The 16,814-nt window shown below is 39.7% G+C and overlaps 1 protein-coding gene across 1 annotated transcript in view; it reads right to left on the reverse strand.

Moving 5' to 3' along the window:
- The window catches only part of GORASP2 (golgi reassembly stacking protein 2), a 28,885-nt gene extending 25,807 nt beyond the window's left edge, over window positions 1-3,078 (reverse strand). The window contains exon 1 of the mRNA XM_020900510.2: window positions 2,875-3,078. Within this exon, the coding sequence (XP_020756169.2) occupies window positions 2,875-2,937 (63 nt within the window). The 5' untranslated portion in view covers window positions 2,938-3,078. The remainder of the gene's footprint in view (window positions 1-2,874) is intronic.
- Window positions 3,079-16,814: the final 13,736 nt, after the last annotated feature.

Genomic DNA, 16,814 nt, shown 5'->3' on the forward strand with positions numbered 1-16,814 from the left:
CAATGTTAATTTACTAAAACAGAGACCCATGTTCCTATAAATAGACATTAGAATTCACTAATATGGGGAAATACAATTCACTGAAGATAAAAGGTAGCATTTAAGGTTGTAGATAAATACCTGTAACAACAAAAGACTAGATAAACTAAGTGTCTGACACCAGGGGGTGGTGCTTAACCAAACTATTTTACAACAGATTCACTAACGAGCTAAGAGAAAGTGAGAAGCCAATCTTTGTGTGCTGCTAGGGAAGGACAGAGAAGATGCTTTTCCCAATTAAGAAGACCAGGGTGTCTAACAGTATGTATCACGTGATTCTAACAGTTACAAAAGAAAGCAGAGTTAAAAGTTGGGGATGGGATGTGGATTGTTTTACTTGCATAAAACACTTTTGAAAGGATACATAAACTATATCGGTCACTTCTAGGTTAAGTATGGAGAGTTGGCTATGTAATATGATCACAACATGAAAATGTGCATTAATACATAAATACATAATAGATAAAAAGTAAATTATTCATAGGAGAAAATCTGGAATCATTTCAAAGTTGTCTCCTAAGTACTTTTTTAAAGCAGAATCTAACAACGGATATAGAAAAATAATGGAAAAAACAGAAAGTTCAATCTGTGAATTGCAGGAATACAATTTAAAAATAACATAATAACTAGCAGTGAATATGTGTGCATTATAAACTGGTATTTCAAAACATACTTACACGAACTTTTATCACTAGCAAAGAAACAGCCAAAGAATTATTAAAGAAAACTAGTTTTTAATTAAACCATTCTAGAACTTATTAAACATGGGTGATTTTATTCCATGATTATCCTGCCATATTTACTCTGATTTACAAGCTCACTAACCCAGAGATAGAATATACAACCATAATTTAGGCAATAACAAATGAAAATAAGATTTTTATATTTTGAGATTTAACATAGTACTTTACTTTCCTCTAAAAACAAAGATAAAGAAACCAATTACAGAATGGGGCAGAGTGAGTTAGGAACTCTGAAACATTAAAAAAATACTCCTAAAGTAGATGATCATTACTATTTTTAAAGCTCCCTCTAATAAAACTCAAATGAAAGAAGAATTACTTCATCTTTTGCAACATTTATGCTCCAGATGTGGACTGGAAACTAAGGTTGTCCCTAATAATTCTGCATCTGCAGACTGAATATGAGTGATTTACTGAGGTACACCTATCTAAAAAACAAAACAAAACAAAAAACAGTCCAAATCGTTTAACATTCGACGCAGTCAATAACAAGCCACCGAATTGGTATTCTTTTTATGTGTACAGCTTTCATACAGACTTTTAACACTCATTAATACCGTGCCTTACCTAGAAAACATTATCATTGGGGATTCATGACCACAATCAGCACCTAATACTGGATAACACACCCCACAGCAGAGAGGTAGGAATCAAACCAGAGAATACAAAGAAAAATACTGCCACTAACTTCCACTTCACATCTGGGACCTGACAATTCTCCTTCCATGTCCCCCATCAGTGTGGCACCTGGGGATTGGCTTAGCTAAATGGAACAGGAAGGTATTATGATTTATATATAGATTCCCTTTATTTTCTGGGAAAATTATCCTTTCCGACCCAGAGTGTGGCTTCAAGAGGAATTTTTAGCAGAATGGAGGGACAACTAGCTGTGATAATCCTGAAGATCAGACAGGTTATTGATCACAGCGCCATTAAGCAGATGTCTGCTAATTTAGTTTAAGAAATGTTCTCTCACCTGAAACATGGGACCCAAGGCAGAAGATGAGCGCAGCACTAGGAGGTGCACTTTCCCACTTTCAGTGAAAATGCTCTTGCCTGGGAGGAGCTGAGGAGCTGAGACCCATTTACACTCTATTTTGTCCTGAAATAGCACCACGGATTGGGGCCACTTTGTTAACAGTCCATCATGTTATCACTCACGCAGGTGTCACAGCACACAACCAACACTGCCACTTCCTTGTGGAAAGGACTCCCAATTCCTTGAGGAAAGGATCAGCTCTGTACAATCCAGGCTGCTCATAGCTGGGGCTGAGAAAACGCCTTTCGAAATAATGTTTCTCTGCATCCTGGTGACTGAACTTGCTTTCCTATACTTACTTGGATTTTTTTTAAGTTCCTTTCCATTACCTTTTACACTGTGGATCTAAATCTTAAAATCCACTACACCCTGAGCGGCCTTAGGAAAAAGGAGAACGGAAGTTGCCCCCGCCAAGAAATGTGGAAGAGGAGGGTTGGGAAGGTCAACAGCGACACAGGAGAGAGAGAAATCCAGTGAAACTCAAGTAGGTTTAAGTCCGTTAAACCTATTTCGAGGCAATTCGTTTCGTTGCCTAACTGGCTTTTCCGGCCATCCAGACAGCGCTGAGGTGAATTAACACTAGCCTTCTCACTCCCCGCCTCTAGTCTGCGGGTTCCAGGTTTCCTTTTCTCGGAGAATTCAAATGCTACCTTCACCATTACCTCTTTTGCAGACTGCTCCTCCCATCCCCTCCGAACCCCCCACCCCCCAACTTTGAGAGCTAAGAATAAAGGGGAGGGGGCTGAGAAGGCCGCGAAGAGAAAAAGGAGGCAGGGTTACCCTCTCGCCTGCGCTACCCCCGGCCAAGTCGCCTGCTGCCTCCTCGGTTTCCAGCCCGTCCTCCCAAAGCGGCGGAACCCGGGCGCTCCAGGGAGGCAGGATGAGAGCGGCCTCCCGAGCCGGCCTTGTCCAACGATGATGCGCCCTCGACCGCCGCTCCTTCGCGGGGTCGGGCCTGGCTGCCCCGGGATGAAGTCTGTCGGGGCCTCCGCCTCCCCGCACCCGGGCCCCGCCTCCCGCCCGCCGCCCCCGGGCCGCTGTCGAAGCCCTTACCCGCAGGACGTGGTAGCCTTCTGTGCCCCCGCCTGGGATCTCGACGCTCTGCGAGGAGCCCATGGCGGCGGGCGATCAGTGTGGTCGGGCTGGGTTCCGCGCTGCTCCCCGCCTCCCGCGCGCCGTCCGCTCCGCTCCTCCGCGTAACACTTGGGACGTGGCACTCGCTGCCGCCGGAGAGCCGGGCCGCACTGCCCGCTGGGAGATGGTCACCGCGGCAGCCAGGGCCGCTGCGACGCCGCAGACAGCGCCACCTGCCGCGAGCCACCGGGAGGGGTCTGAGGCGCCACGCGGGCGGGGAAGTAGGGAAGCCTGGAGCGGAGGGCGGGGTGAGGCCTACTTATGCTCGCGAGAGAGCAGAAATACGGTTCATCCGGCCTCGATACCTTGCTACGGGTCCCTGGGCTTGTCAAGATTCATCTAGACGCGTTCCCGCTGTTCCTAAAGAACAGTTGCTCGACTGTAGCTCCCCCTGGTGGCCAGAGGCCGGAAAGAGGCTCCTGCTGAAAAGAAAAGATTGCCCGATGCAATCACAGGGAGCTCCCTATTCGTAGGGTTTCTGAACTTGTAGGTCATGTCTCCGGGTTATACTGAGGATCCTGGTAGTGGCTCTCCGTGAGCGGGCTACCGCGTCCGCCCAGCTCCGCTCAGTTTTATAAAAGAAAATGTTCCCTTTATAAAACACCTGTCCTAGAGAGTCATGGAGGACCCATCAAAGTTCTCTTTTTGTTTTTGTTTTTTGCCTTCCCTCATTGTGAAAATATCAGTCTGTCACAACCTGAGCGATGCCAGTGTGGGAAACCCAGTTGGATGACCTTAGCGTTGCACTGCCGGCTGGGTTCCCCATTCCACTTCCTTTAGGTAGTTGTAGTCACACTTTTCCTATTCGGTTCCACCTTTTATCCCTTCCCCCACGCCCCCCAAATCCCCAGTTACTGCCCACGGGCCAATTCCATCAGCGACGGAAGATGAACCAGATATCAGAACAAATGTATTCTAATATGAAGCAACGTGAAGTACCCATGAAGTATTCCAGCCCAAAAGGTTTACTTGCTCCTCTCACGCCTCTAGTTAGATCTTCCTGTTTCTGTTTACAGGAATACAGAGGATAGAAGAACAAGTAAAATGACTTCACAAGGAAGCCAGCACGCAAAAAAAAAAGAAAGAAAGAAAGAAAAAAAGAAAGAGACTGGCTATTCTTTAGAACAGTTAGCCAGTTCTTTTCATCAAGTCAGAATAAGAAGAAAAGGTTTAAGACTTCACTGACGGTCCAGTGGTTACAAATCCACCTGCCAATGCAGGGGACATGGGTTCCATCCCTGGTCCAGGAAGATTCCACATGCCTTCCGGCAATTAAGCCCATGCGCCACAACTACGGAAGCCCCCATGACCACATGCTCCAGAAGAAGCCCATGCTCCACAAGAACAGAAGCCACTGTAATGATAAGCCTGTGCGCTGCAACTAGAGAGTAACCCCTGTTCGCAGCAACTAGAGAAAGCCTGCACACAGCAATGAAGACCCAGCACAGCCAAAACAAAGTAATAAAAATTTTTTTAAAAAGAAAGGGTTTATGCTGGGTTAAGAGATATGAAGGAAATAACCAGGAGATGCAGTGAAAGGTGTTGAGTTGGGGGCTGATTTGAAGAAATCTTCTGTAAAGGACATTTTGGGCTTAATTGGGAAAATGTGAATACTGTTTGAAGAAAAGCATTTACTGTCATGGAAAAGTGGAAATTAATGACTGAAAAAAACAGGTTATAAGACAGAATATGCCTATAAACAATATGAAAACATTTTTGTAAATAAAATACATGTTAATATATAATATGCATATAACAATGTGGCATGATACCAACCAAGGGTAACAGCGGTGATCCCTGAGCAGTGACAGAGGTGTTTGCTTTTTTGTTTTGGCTGGTTCTACATTCTAAAATGCTCATGGACTGCTTTTGTAACAAAAGTATTTAAAATTAAAAAATCAAAAATAATATTTCTTTCTTTGCTGTCAATAGACCAATACCAGGTTTTTAGGAAACCCAGTACATACATAAATAAATGAAATCTCCAGTTATTAGGCTCCTCAAGGATGGGAAAGGTAGGGGAATCAGCTCTGTGTTCCTAATATTCTACAGAGAGTTTGTCAGTTAATTCAGCAAATTAATGAAACTAACACAATGGAGTAAGTATAAGAACTGGATTTGATGATTATTTTCTTGTTCTGCTTGGCAATTAAAATCCTCTTCGTGGTGAGGTCATAAGTCATTGCTGTGTTCAATGGTCAAAATTTTTGTTTCCCAGACGTCCAGCATGATGCCATGGTTTGCAGAGCCCTGGCTGTAGACCCAAGGTAGCCCATGAGCAACTTCCACCCTTCCTTAGAGCTATAATGTGTCTCAGCGCTACGAGTGACTACCTGCTATTTCCCATACAGACCATTTAGTGTTTTACCTTCTTGACTTTACTCAAGCTCATCCATACATCTGAGATGCTATTTTCCACATTTTCTATTTCAAAAAATTCCAACTAATCCCTTAAGACCCATCTCAAATGTCACTTATTTACCCTTAAATTCAATATGACTCTCTCCTTGTCCTGAGTTCCTGGAATAGTTACTTCCTTCATTTCTGGTAGCATCATCACACCCCCACCACCACACTGTCTTCCACCATTTAAAGCCTATTCACTCAGACTGAGGATCATATTTTTCCCTTTTAGATTCCCAGTTCTTGTTTGAGTGTTGGGAACATGGTAGTAATGTTCGTTGATTTGAATGTGTGTGATGAAGAGTTTCCAAACCTTTCCTTTTCAGGACCAGTTAATAAGTTACCTCTGCTGTTCCTGTTTGTGCCTCATCAAACCCTGGGTTATTTCTCTAGTGGCAACTGGTAGAGGGTGAGGTGCAAGGCTCACCCGATTTGGACCTGAGAATATGTGGTAACCATTGCTCCTATTTTCCTAGTGCCATTCATTGTCCTCTTTTACTTGGGGAAGTATGTTCAGAGGGCAAAGAATAAAATCCCAAGGATGTTGCCAAAGCTAATATAAATTCATGTCATGATAGAAGGGAACGCTTGGGAGATTATTGTCCAAATCAGTCTCAGTTGAAGTAGGAATCTGCTGCAGGCAAGTTGGTATTTTGAAACATCCCAGGCAACAGAAAAATAAAGCCCGACAAAAGCAAATATCTACAGACTAAAAGAAATCAAATAAGATGAAATCTATTTTTCTGGAAGAAAAAGCATCTGAGATGCAATTTTGTGTGTCTATTCTGGGTTTCATTAATTCTGAGTTTCCATAAATAACTAGTTCATGATAGAAGGGATATTTGTAACATATTGGCTAGTACAGCCTAATATTTTTTGCCTCCAGACTACTCTGGGAAAGTTTGGCTCCTAGGGCATTTGGAGGGCAACCACTCTGCATAGTCAAAGAGCAGGGCCTCCTTCATCTATACCCTTTCCTGAACTGGATTGTTTTGCTGAGGGAGCAGACCTCAGGAGGGGTCATGTTATATGCCTTAGAACCCCAGTCATAGCTAACTGGAGTAGAGGGGACCCCCTGACTTATCAGCAACCAACACCTGCAACTAACCAATAACGTGTGGGATGGCTATTAAGAAAAGCTCTGCCTCCACCCACCCACCTCCCTACCCCCAAAAAACAAACAACAGTTGATAGTGACTAGCTTGGTCAATAGATTTTCTCTTTGGGCACTGGGAGCTAAGAAATATAAGCAGAGACCTTCTCTCAATGTATGCTTATTTGCATATGAGAATGTAAATTCCATGAGGTCTTTGCCTTTGACAGTTTCAAAGAACACTGGTCAGGGACCTGCTGGTGGTCCGGTGGCTAAGACTCCACACTCTCAATGCAGGGGGCCCAAGTTTGATCCCTGGTCATGAAACTAGATCCCATGTGCTGCAACTAAGACTCCTAGTGCCACAACTAAAGATTCTTCATGCTGAAGTAAAGATGATAGTCCACACGCCACAATTAAGACCCAGTGCAGCAAAAAAAAAAAAAAAAAAAGAGTATTAGTCAGGTACTTTGCAAAATATACAAGCATTTGGTGTCTCTAATGTTTTCTTGAGCAAACTCCAGGAAACAGTGGAAGACATGGAACCTGAAGTGCTATAGTCCATGGGGTCTCAAAGAGTCTCACACAACTTAGCAACTGAACAACAGCAATGCTGTTTTCATGATTAGACTTGGTTTATGGAATTTGGGGAGCAAGACTAAGAGGTGAAGTGCCCTTTTAATTACATCATAGCATTACATCATTGCATCATTCACTATAGCATGACATTACTGGTGATGTTAACTTTGATCCTTTTGTTAAGATGCTATCTGCCTTAATAGTGAAGTTACTATATTTCTCTTTCCCCTAGAAGCAAGTTACTAAGTCTAGCTTACCCTTAAGTTCCACCTCCTAGATGGGGGAATATACAGAAATAATCTGGAATTCTGCTATAAGAAATTTTGACTTTTCTCTCCTATTTATTTATTTAATCATTTTACTCATATAAAATGATTAGGCTCATGTATATTTTATTATATCCTTTGACTATAATCCAATACCATGTTATTCAATGCTGGTAGGAAAGCAAAATGGTATATTTTGTTGTTCAAATTGTTTCAGCTTTGCTAATTGGGACCGCTTTTGGGCTGGCTTCTGCATCCCTTTGACAGGCTTTTGTGTGTGTGTTAAAATACAAATAACCTAAAATTTACCATCTTAAGCGTTTTTAAGTGTAAAACTTAGTGGTATCAAGTACATTCACATTGTTGTGAAGCCATTCTTTTGTTATTTGAGCATTTCTGTACTTGATGGCTACAAAATGCTCCAGGCTTATCTTGTATTTTTCCTGTTTCAGTCCTAGACTCAGCCGTCCCTCCAAGGAGCTCTGATACCTTTAAGTGGAAAATGGTATTTAGAAGCTACGATGTTGGTGCTGGGTATGCTGTTTGCTATTGAAGTGTCACCACCCTTTGATCTCCTCAGCAGACAGAGCCAGAAAACATGTTACTATATACTGATCTAAGTATAGACACATATTTATAATATTTCTATATTTCTCTATCTGTGTATATTAAACTAAATATAAGTTCATACTGTCTCCAACTCTAATTGAGCACTACAGGATTCAGTCTGGCATTTTCCCTATGTTTATTTGTCACTTCTGCCTCTGACAGTGAGAAACCTATCTTCTATTACCTATCATTTATTTATGCTTTACTCATTTTTTCAACTTTAGTACATATACAAGGTAGGTTCATAATTGTTAACATGGACTCCTTTGAGAAGCTGTTTATCAACTAGAGTACTATATTTACATACAGTTTTTTATCTTTTGCTTTACAGTTTCCAGTCAAAACACCATTTCCCAAAGTTACTTTGGTCAGCTCCTCTGCCCCCTGACCCCCTTCAACAAAGTGAAGATATATGGTAATCTTCACCTGTGCAATACAGTTAGATTCATTAGTTCCAGGCTGGGATCCTGGATCCATCATGATTTTCTTTTCATTTGCACACAGTATAATTTGTTCTTTGTGATGTGTATTTCTATGAATTTTTACAAATGCATGTATCCAACCCCTTACTACCATACAGAACACTTCTATCACTTTAAAACTTCCCTTACATGGCCCCTTTGTGATAAGCCATTCCCTCTTGGCAACCATTAATCTGTTTTCCATCCTTATAGTTTTGCCCTTTCAAGAATGTCATATGAATGAAATTACACAATGTGTAGACTGTTGGGTCTAGTTTTATTCATTTAGAAAAATGCATTTAAGGGGTAAATGCATTTAGTAAAATGCATTTTAGTGGTAAAGAACCCACCTACCAATGCAGGAAACAAGAGAAGTGGATTCGATCCTTGGGTCAAGCAGATCCCCTGGAGGAGGGCATGGTGACCCACTTCAGTATTCTTGCCTGGAGAATCCCTTGGACAGAGGAGCCTTGCAGGCTACAGTCTATAGTCTTGCAAAGAATTGGACACAACTGAAGTGACTTAGCACATATGCATGCCATAAATATGAGTCTGCATGCTGTAACTGAGAGCTTGTATGATGCAGCAGAAGACCCCACATGCCACAAGTAAGAAAGACTTGGTGAAGCCAAAGAAATAGATAAAAATATTAAAAAAAACTCATTTAATATTCATGCATGTTACATGACTCAGTAGCCCACTCCTTTTAATTACAGAATAGTATTTCGTTGTATGGATGTATCATCATTTGTTTTTCCATTTACCTATCAAGAAACATTTTGGTTGGTTCCAGATTTTGGTGAGTATCAAAAAGCTGCTATGAACACTCATAGTTGAATATACATAGGTTTTGTGTGAATACAAATTTTTAATTCGCTTGAGGAAATACCTAGAAATCAATTTACTGGCTTGCATGGTAAATTTTTGTTTAACTTTATAAGAAACTGCCAAATTGTTTTCCAAAGTGTCTGTATTCCCACCAGCAGTGAATGTGCATTCTTATTGTTCTGCATTCACGCCAGCATTTGGTATTGTCTGCTTTTGAATTTTAACCATTCTATTAAGTATGTCGTGGTATCTGATTGTGGTTTTCACTAGCATTTCTCTAATGACAAATGCAACTGAACATCTTTTCAAATACTTATATGCCACCCATATCTCTTTCTTGTCAAAGTGTTCAGATATTTTGTCCATTTTTACATTGGGTTATTTATTTTCGTATCATTGAGCTTAAGTGTTCTTTATATCTTTTGGATTTGAAACCTTACAAAATATGTGACTTACACCCAGATTTGACTTGTCTTTTCATTCTATTAACAGTTGTCTGTAAAAAAAAAAAAAGCAAATATTTTTAATTTTACAAAGTCCAATTTATCATTTTTTTTTCACAGATTGCTTTCAACATGGAAATGCAAGTTCACATAGATTTTCTCCTGTTTTCTTTTTGAAGTTTTATAGATTTCCACCTTACAGTTAGGTCGATGATGCATTGTAAGTTAATTTTTGTATAAGGTATGTGTTGAGGCTCATTTCTTTTGCTTAGGAACATTCAATTGTCCCAGAACCATGTGTTAAAAAGAAAATCCTTCCTCCATCGAATTGTCTTTGCACATTTGTCAAAGAAGAACCTTTAGAGCTGGCTATGATCTTCCCAGCAAACAATTTCAATAATAAGGCCCCAAATGTACTAAAGCTCTTGTATTTCTTTCATATTTCATCATCTTTTTATCACCACAAATATTTTAAACTAATACCTCTATTACTTGAGATAACCTGCATATGTGTGTGTGTGTGTGTGTGTTTTAACAGATAAAAGAATTTGCTTAGAGCTTTCCCAGGTTACTTCTTTCAACTGTCTCCTCCATCTGACTCCTTCTAGCAATTTTATGGGTGTCTAATTTTAGGGAATGAGTCCTTTGGTTAATTATTACTTGTGGGCTCTTTGAAGATGAAAGGTGCTGCTAGGGCCAGTAATTAGTTCAGTAAGAACAATATTGACCTCCTGATATCTGCCTTACTTGCCAACAGATAACATGAAAAGGTACTCAACATCATTAATCATTAGAGAAATGCAAATCAAACTGCAATGGGGCATGACCTCACACCAGTCAGAATGGTCATAATTATAAAGTCTACAAATAATAAACACTAGAGAGGGTATCGGAGAAGGCAATGGTACCCCACTCCAGTACTCTTGCCTGGAAAATCCCATGGACGGAGGAGCCTGGTGGGCTGCAGTCCATGGGGTCCTGAAGAGTCGGACATGACTGAGCGACTTCACTTTCACTTTTCACTTTCATGCATTGGAGAAGGAAATGGCAACCCACTCTAGTATTCTTGCCTGGAGAATCCCAGGGGAGGGGAACCCTGGTGGGCTGCCGCCTATGGGGTCGCACCGAGTTGGACATGACTGAAGCAACTTAGCAGCAGAGAGGGTGTGGAGAAAGGGGACACTCCCACACTGTTTGTGGGAATGTAAATTGGTACAACTACTATGGAGAACAGTAGGGAGGTTCCTTAAAACAATAAAAATAAAGTTGCCATATGATCCAGCAATTCCACTCCTGGAGAAAACTCTAATTCAGAAAGATGTATGCATCCCAATGTTTATAGCATCCCTCTTCACAATAGCTAAGACATGGAAGCAACCTAAATGGCCATCAGTAGAAGAATGGATGAAGATGTGGCATATGTACATGCAAAGAATACTGCTTAACTATAAAAAGTAATGAAATAATGCCACTTGCAGCACCATGGATGGACCTAGATATTATCATACCGAGTGAAGTGAGTCAGACAGAGAAAGACAAACATCATGTGTTATTGCTTATATGTGGAATCTAAAAATGATATAAATGAACTTATTTATGAAATAGAAAGACACATGGACATAGAAATTTGAAACATAAATAAGAACCTACTGTATAGTAAACTATATTCAATATCTTATAATAAACTATGGTGGAAAATAATCTGAAAAATATACACACACATATATAAGATAGAGTTACTTTGCTGTATACTTGACCTAACACAATGTTGTAAATTAACCACACCTCAATAAAAAATGATTAAAAACCCAACAAACTTGCTGTACCCAAACTCATGTCCATTGAGTCGGTGATGCCATCTAACCATCTCATCCTATGTCATCCCCTTCTCCTCCTACCTTCAATCTTTCCCAACATCAGGGTCTTTTCAAATGAGTCAGCTATTTAACATGTCCAAAAAAGAAGTGACTACTAGTGGTATCTTACTCCTGGTTTAAATAGAAATGTACTTAACAATTTATTACTTAACATGATGTTTGCTTTCAGTTTTTGCTAACTAATCTTTATAATGTTAAGATGGAATCCTCATAAGCCTGCTTTACTTCAAGTTTTTATTAGAAAAAGCTGCTGAATGTCAGCTTTTATCAAATGCCTTTGGACATAATTCCACTTAATCCATGCTTTTTCTCATTTAACTTGTTATGCTTACAGTTTTTTTTTAAATGTTGAAACATTTTACATTCTTTAAATAAGTAGTTTTCAGTATTGTATTATTTTTAACCACGCTACTGTATTCCATTTGTATTTTATTTATTTAGAAATTTAAAATCTATTCCTATAACTGAAATTGCTCTGTAGTTATTTCTGTATTTATCAAGCTCTGTGCATCTATAGCACACGAGTCATAATTCTATCATAGGGCTTATTACCCTGATGCAAATTGTTTATCTAATTGTGTATGTGTCAACAAGTAGAGAGCAGGGAACAGGTCAAATTTGGTTTCCTATTCTTTTTGTCAAGCACAATGCCTGGGACATGGTGGGATCCCAATGAATCTGTGTTGAATGAAGGAAGCAACAGCTTTTGGGAATATTTTCCTTTCATCTAATTGGTCAGACAGTAAAAAATCTGCCTGCATTGCAGGAGCTGCAGGAGATGTAAATTCAATGCCTGTGTTGGGAAGATGCATGGAGAAGGGCATGGCAACCCACTCCAGTATTCTTGCCCGGAGAATCCCATGGACAGAGGAGTCTGGTGTGCTATAGTCCATAGGATCACAAAGAGTTGGACATGACTGAGGAGACTTAGCACACAATGGTTGTTAGCCATATATTATCTTTATATCTATTTTTATCAATGTTATGTTTCTATCTTCAATTATTTGCTTATAGAAATACCATTATGGAATGCAATACTGCAGTTAAATGAATAAACCAGAGCCATATGTATTAATATAGATACACCTCTAAAGTATCAAGTTAAACAAAAAAGCAAGGATATGTACAGCAGGTCACTATCTACACAAAGTTTTTAAGATTGAAACAATATTTTGCACTTATGCTATTGAGTCTCAACCCCGTCCCAGTTCTTCTATGCACCCGTATGTATTGCAAAGGGCTGGAAACCTGTGAACTATTAATATATGTTGCAAGTTCCCTTATCTACTGGCTCCTAGTTAGGTTGTGCAGGAGATTAGAAATCTGAAGGGAGACGCTGTTTTCTTTTCCATTCCTGGCAGTGCTTCCAGCCCTGGTGGCAGCAGCAGTGATAAGAGGTGACTGAAAATAAGCATTTCATTCACATCAGTGGCTATACTAGCAGTAGTAGTGCCAACTTGTGGCACCCCTACAGGGAAAAAACCAAGTAAGCAAATATACTGAGGTCATTTTCCTCTTCTGCCCTACTACCTGCCAGCACATTCCACCTGCCAAAACCAACCGGAAATCAGAGGTGAAAAGAATCCAGTGGGGCAGTCTGTACAGTTCAGCTTTCTGAGCTCAAAGAAAGGTACAGAATTGACTTGGAAGGGCGAATGGATAAAACTGGTCATAGCTTCCTCATCCTGTTTACCTCTTCAGCCCTTCCTGTGCTCCTATAACCAATTCTCAGTATTAAATCTCCCTTGTGTCTAATACATAGAGTGGTTTCTATTTTCCTGACTGCACAATGACTGATTCAGCATAGTTTATGGATATACAGATATGTAGCAAAGGAACAATAACCTGCATGGGAATGATAAACTCCTTGTTTAAGATGACAGTTCCCTCTAGATGGAAGAGAACAGAATGGAATGGGGGACAAGTACATAGGCATCCTTTTCCTTATCTGAAATATTTAACTTCTTAAGCTAGAAAGTGAATATATGGATATTTTAAGTTATTCTCTATGTTTGTTATATGATTCTCTATTTTTTCATATGCCAGACTATTTTAGCTATCCTCACCATTACATATATGTTTATATATATATATATATACATATATATATATGTATACACACACACACACACACACACACACACACACATATATATACATATGTTCTTATATGGGCTTCTCTGATAGCTCAGTTGGTAAAGAATCTGCCTGCAATGCAGGAGACCCTGGTTCGATTCCTCGGTTGGGAAGATCCCCTGGAGAATGGATAGGCTACCCACTCCAGTATTCTTGGGCTTCCCTTGTGGCTCAGCTGGTAAAGTGTTTTTATATGTTTATATATACATATTTTTATAGATGTGTTTATATATATATATATATATATATATACAAACACATACATGTATGTATGAATAAATCAATGAATGAAAATGAATGAGACCTGACTCTGAATTCTGACTGTCAGTTATCTGAAATAAGTTAAGCTTCTTAAGTTCTCTCAGACTTTGCATCCTCACCCCTAAGAATAAAGATAATAGTGTTTACCTTTCAAGACTATTGTGATGATTAAGTGGAATAATATGCAAAATGTCCCAGCACAGTGCCAAGAACATGGCCATAGTTTCCTTCCTCCTGAAACTTCAGGAAGAATAAGGACTTGACTTTATGATAAACTTTGAATTTCAACAGTTGTGCTGTGCCTCAAGGAGGTGACGCTTTCTTTTATTTGATGCTTTTGAACTGTGGGGTTGGAGAAGACTCTTGAGAGTCCCTTGGACTGCAAGGAGATCAACCAGTCCATCCTAAAGGAAATCAGTCCTGGGTGTTCACTGGAAGGACTGATGTTGAGGCTGAAACTCCAATATTTTGGTTACCTGATGCCAAGAGCTGACTCATTTGAAAAGACCCTGATGTTGGGAAAGATTGAAGGTAGGAGGAGAAGGGGATGACATAGGATGAGATGGTTAGATGGCATCACCGACTCAATGGACATGAGTTTGGGTAAACTCCAGGAGTCAGTGATGGACAGGGAGGCCTGGCGTGCTGTAGTTCATGGGGTTGCAAAGAGTTGGACATGACTGAGCGACTAAACTGAACTGAATGTTTCTTCTCTGAAGAAATAGAGTGATAGCTGTTCAATGTAGAAAGTTTGAAAAATATAGAAACGTACAGAGATGAAAATTAAAATACCATGGTAGTTCTTTCCCTCGTAAGTGCTTAAAAAACTAGAAGAACACTATATTGTTCTATGACAATTCTTTAACTTCACAACATAAGGGGAACATTTTTCAGTGTCATATATTCTATGGTATCACTTCTGCTGGCTGTATAATATTCAGGTGGCTGAGATGGCTGGGTTTTTCTAATACTTCACAGCTATAATTAACGCTGTAATGAACTTCTTTGTTGATAAGTCTTTGCCCACATTTCTTATTATTTCCTTGGACAAAATAGTTGTGGGAATCTTGGTCATACTGCATGTACATTTGATAACATCTTATGCCTTTGGCTATCTTGCTTTCAAGAAAGATTGTACCAAAGAAAGAAAGACTGTGCCAATTTACATGGCCTTTAGTAGTGTTGGAGAGTGCCACTTTACCACATCAGGAAGTTACTTTAAAGAGAGAAATTAGACCAGACATAGATTTAATAGAGGAATCTTCTACTATTGATTCTAACAGGTTTGCTGTTTAAAAAAATCACAGCAAAGATCCACATCTTCACAGAGCAGAGAACTTCCATAGGCCACTGAAATCTGGCACTAACAGGCTGCTATGTAGAGGGATTCCAGGCATGCTTTGAACGGTTAACTTCTATTTGGAAACAACTAAACATTGAGACCAGCTAAAGGTGGTTTAGGATCCAACTGACCTGTGGGTTCTCTAAATGTGACCTGATAGTGGTAAACTGTTTGGAAAACAAGCCAAGTGCTCCATTCCTAGGTGAGGGCTGACACTTGGGTTTCTTGGGTCTTGAACATTCAGTTTCTAACTTCTCTCTGTCCAGATTGAAGGTCTTAACTTCACTCTAAACTGGTTAAATGTGGGGAAAAAAGGAAGATAGCAAAAACATTACAGCTAATAAGAGCTTTCATTCTTTGTTAATTAATTTCTGCAACCCTAACCCTCTGGCATCTGCCAGCTTCAGTGTATTGGAGCCAATGATTTTCAAAAATAATTAAAGTTAATGAGCTGCTCTTTGTGATAGGATGCTGAAAACTTAACAGCCATAATTAGTAGGATGCACAAAGTGGGGAAAGTGTCACTTGCTGATAAACAGAATTTCCTCATCTTGTTGACACAAGAATCCTGCCCATATGTGAAAGTGATGCTCTACTGAGTTGAAGAAGATGTATGACTAGGTTTACAAAATGGAAGTAAATGGAAGAACAAGTACCAATCTTGAAAATGATGTCCCTAGGATAAATTCAGACCTCTGCTCAAAAGTTCCAAAATCATTGTGTTAAAACTTAGGTAAGGGTTTATAGCAAAGTGTCAGGCAACCTTAGAGAGTCAGTCATTACAGCCAAAGTAGGGCATTGACTTTCCATCCTTTGATAATAATAATAAAAAAAGGAGTTATGGGTACTGAGGAGTCAAACTCTGAATTGGCAGCCGCTCTCTGTGAGTTCAGATTGGACAGGATTTTTCAGCATGGATTTCTTAAAAGTAGGTACAAATGAAGTCTGGAAATGATTTAGTGGCTGCGAGGAAGTAACAAATCTGAGCAGGTAAAATCACATATAAATGTGGGGTTTCCCTTAAGGGATCTTCATTCTACTTTAAGATGAATTTAAGTGATAAAAAGTCAAATGTGTTTTTTCATTTTAATGTTTATAACTTTATTGTAAGTCATATTTAACCATTTGACTAGCAATCAAAACCTTCATTTTATATTTACAACAGTAGTGTATGTTTTATTTCAAAATAATGCTTTTAGGTTTAAAAAATGAGATGAGTTTGAAAATTAATGAAATAGGAATTTAGGTGGAATTTGGTTCTGTCTCAAATTGAAAATTTGGAACGTTGGGGAAATTTTCAATGTAACTATCTTAGGAGCTTCTAATTATTTCTAGGGCTTTGAATAGTTCATGAAATCTAAGAAGTTTTTAAATGTAAAATGAACTGTTATGTTATGAATCATGAAGAACAGGATCAATTGAGTTCAGTTGCTCAGTTGTGTCAGGCTCTTTGTGACCCCATGGACTGCAGCACGCCAGGCTTCCCTGTCTATCACCAACTCCTGGAGCTTACTCAAACTCATGTCCATCGAGCTGGTGATGCCATCCTACCATCTCATCT

This window comes from Odocoileus virginianus, chromosome 13 (assembly GCF_023699985.2).
Source record: "Odocoileus virginianus isolate 20LAN1187 ecotype Illinois chromosome 13, Ovbor_1.2, whole genome shotgun sequence".
In the NCBI taxonomy this organism is placed as follows: domain Eukaryota; kingdom Metazoa; phylum Chordata; class Mammalia; order Artiodactyla; family Cervidae; genus Odocoileus; species Odocoileus virginianus.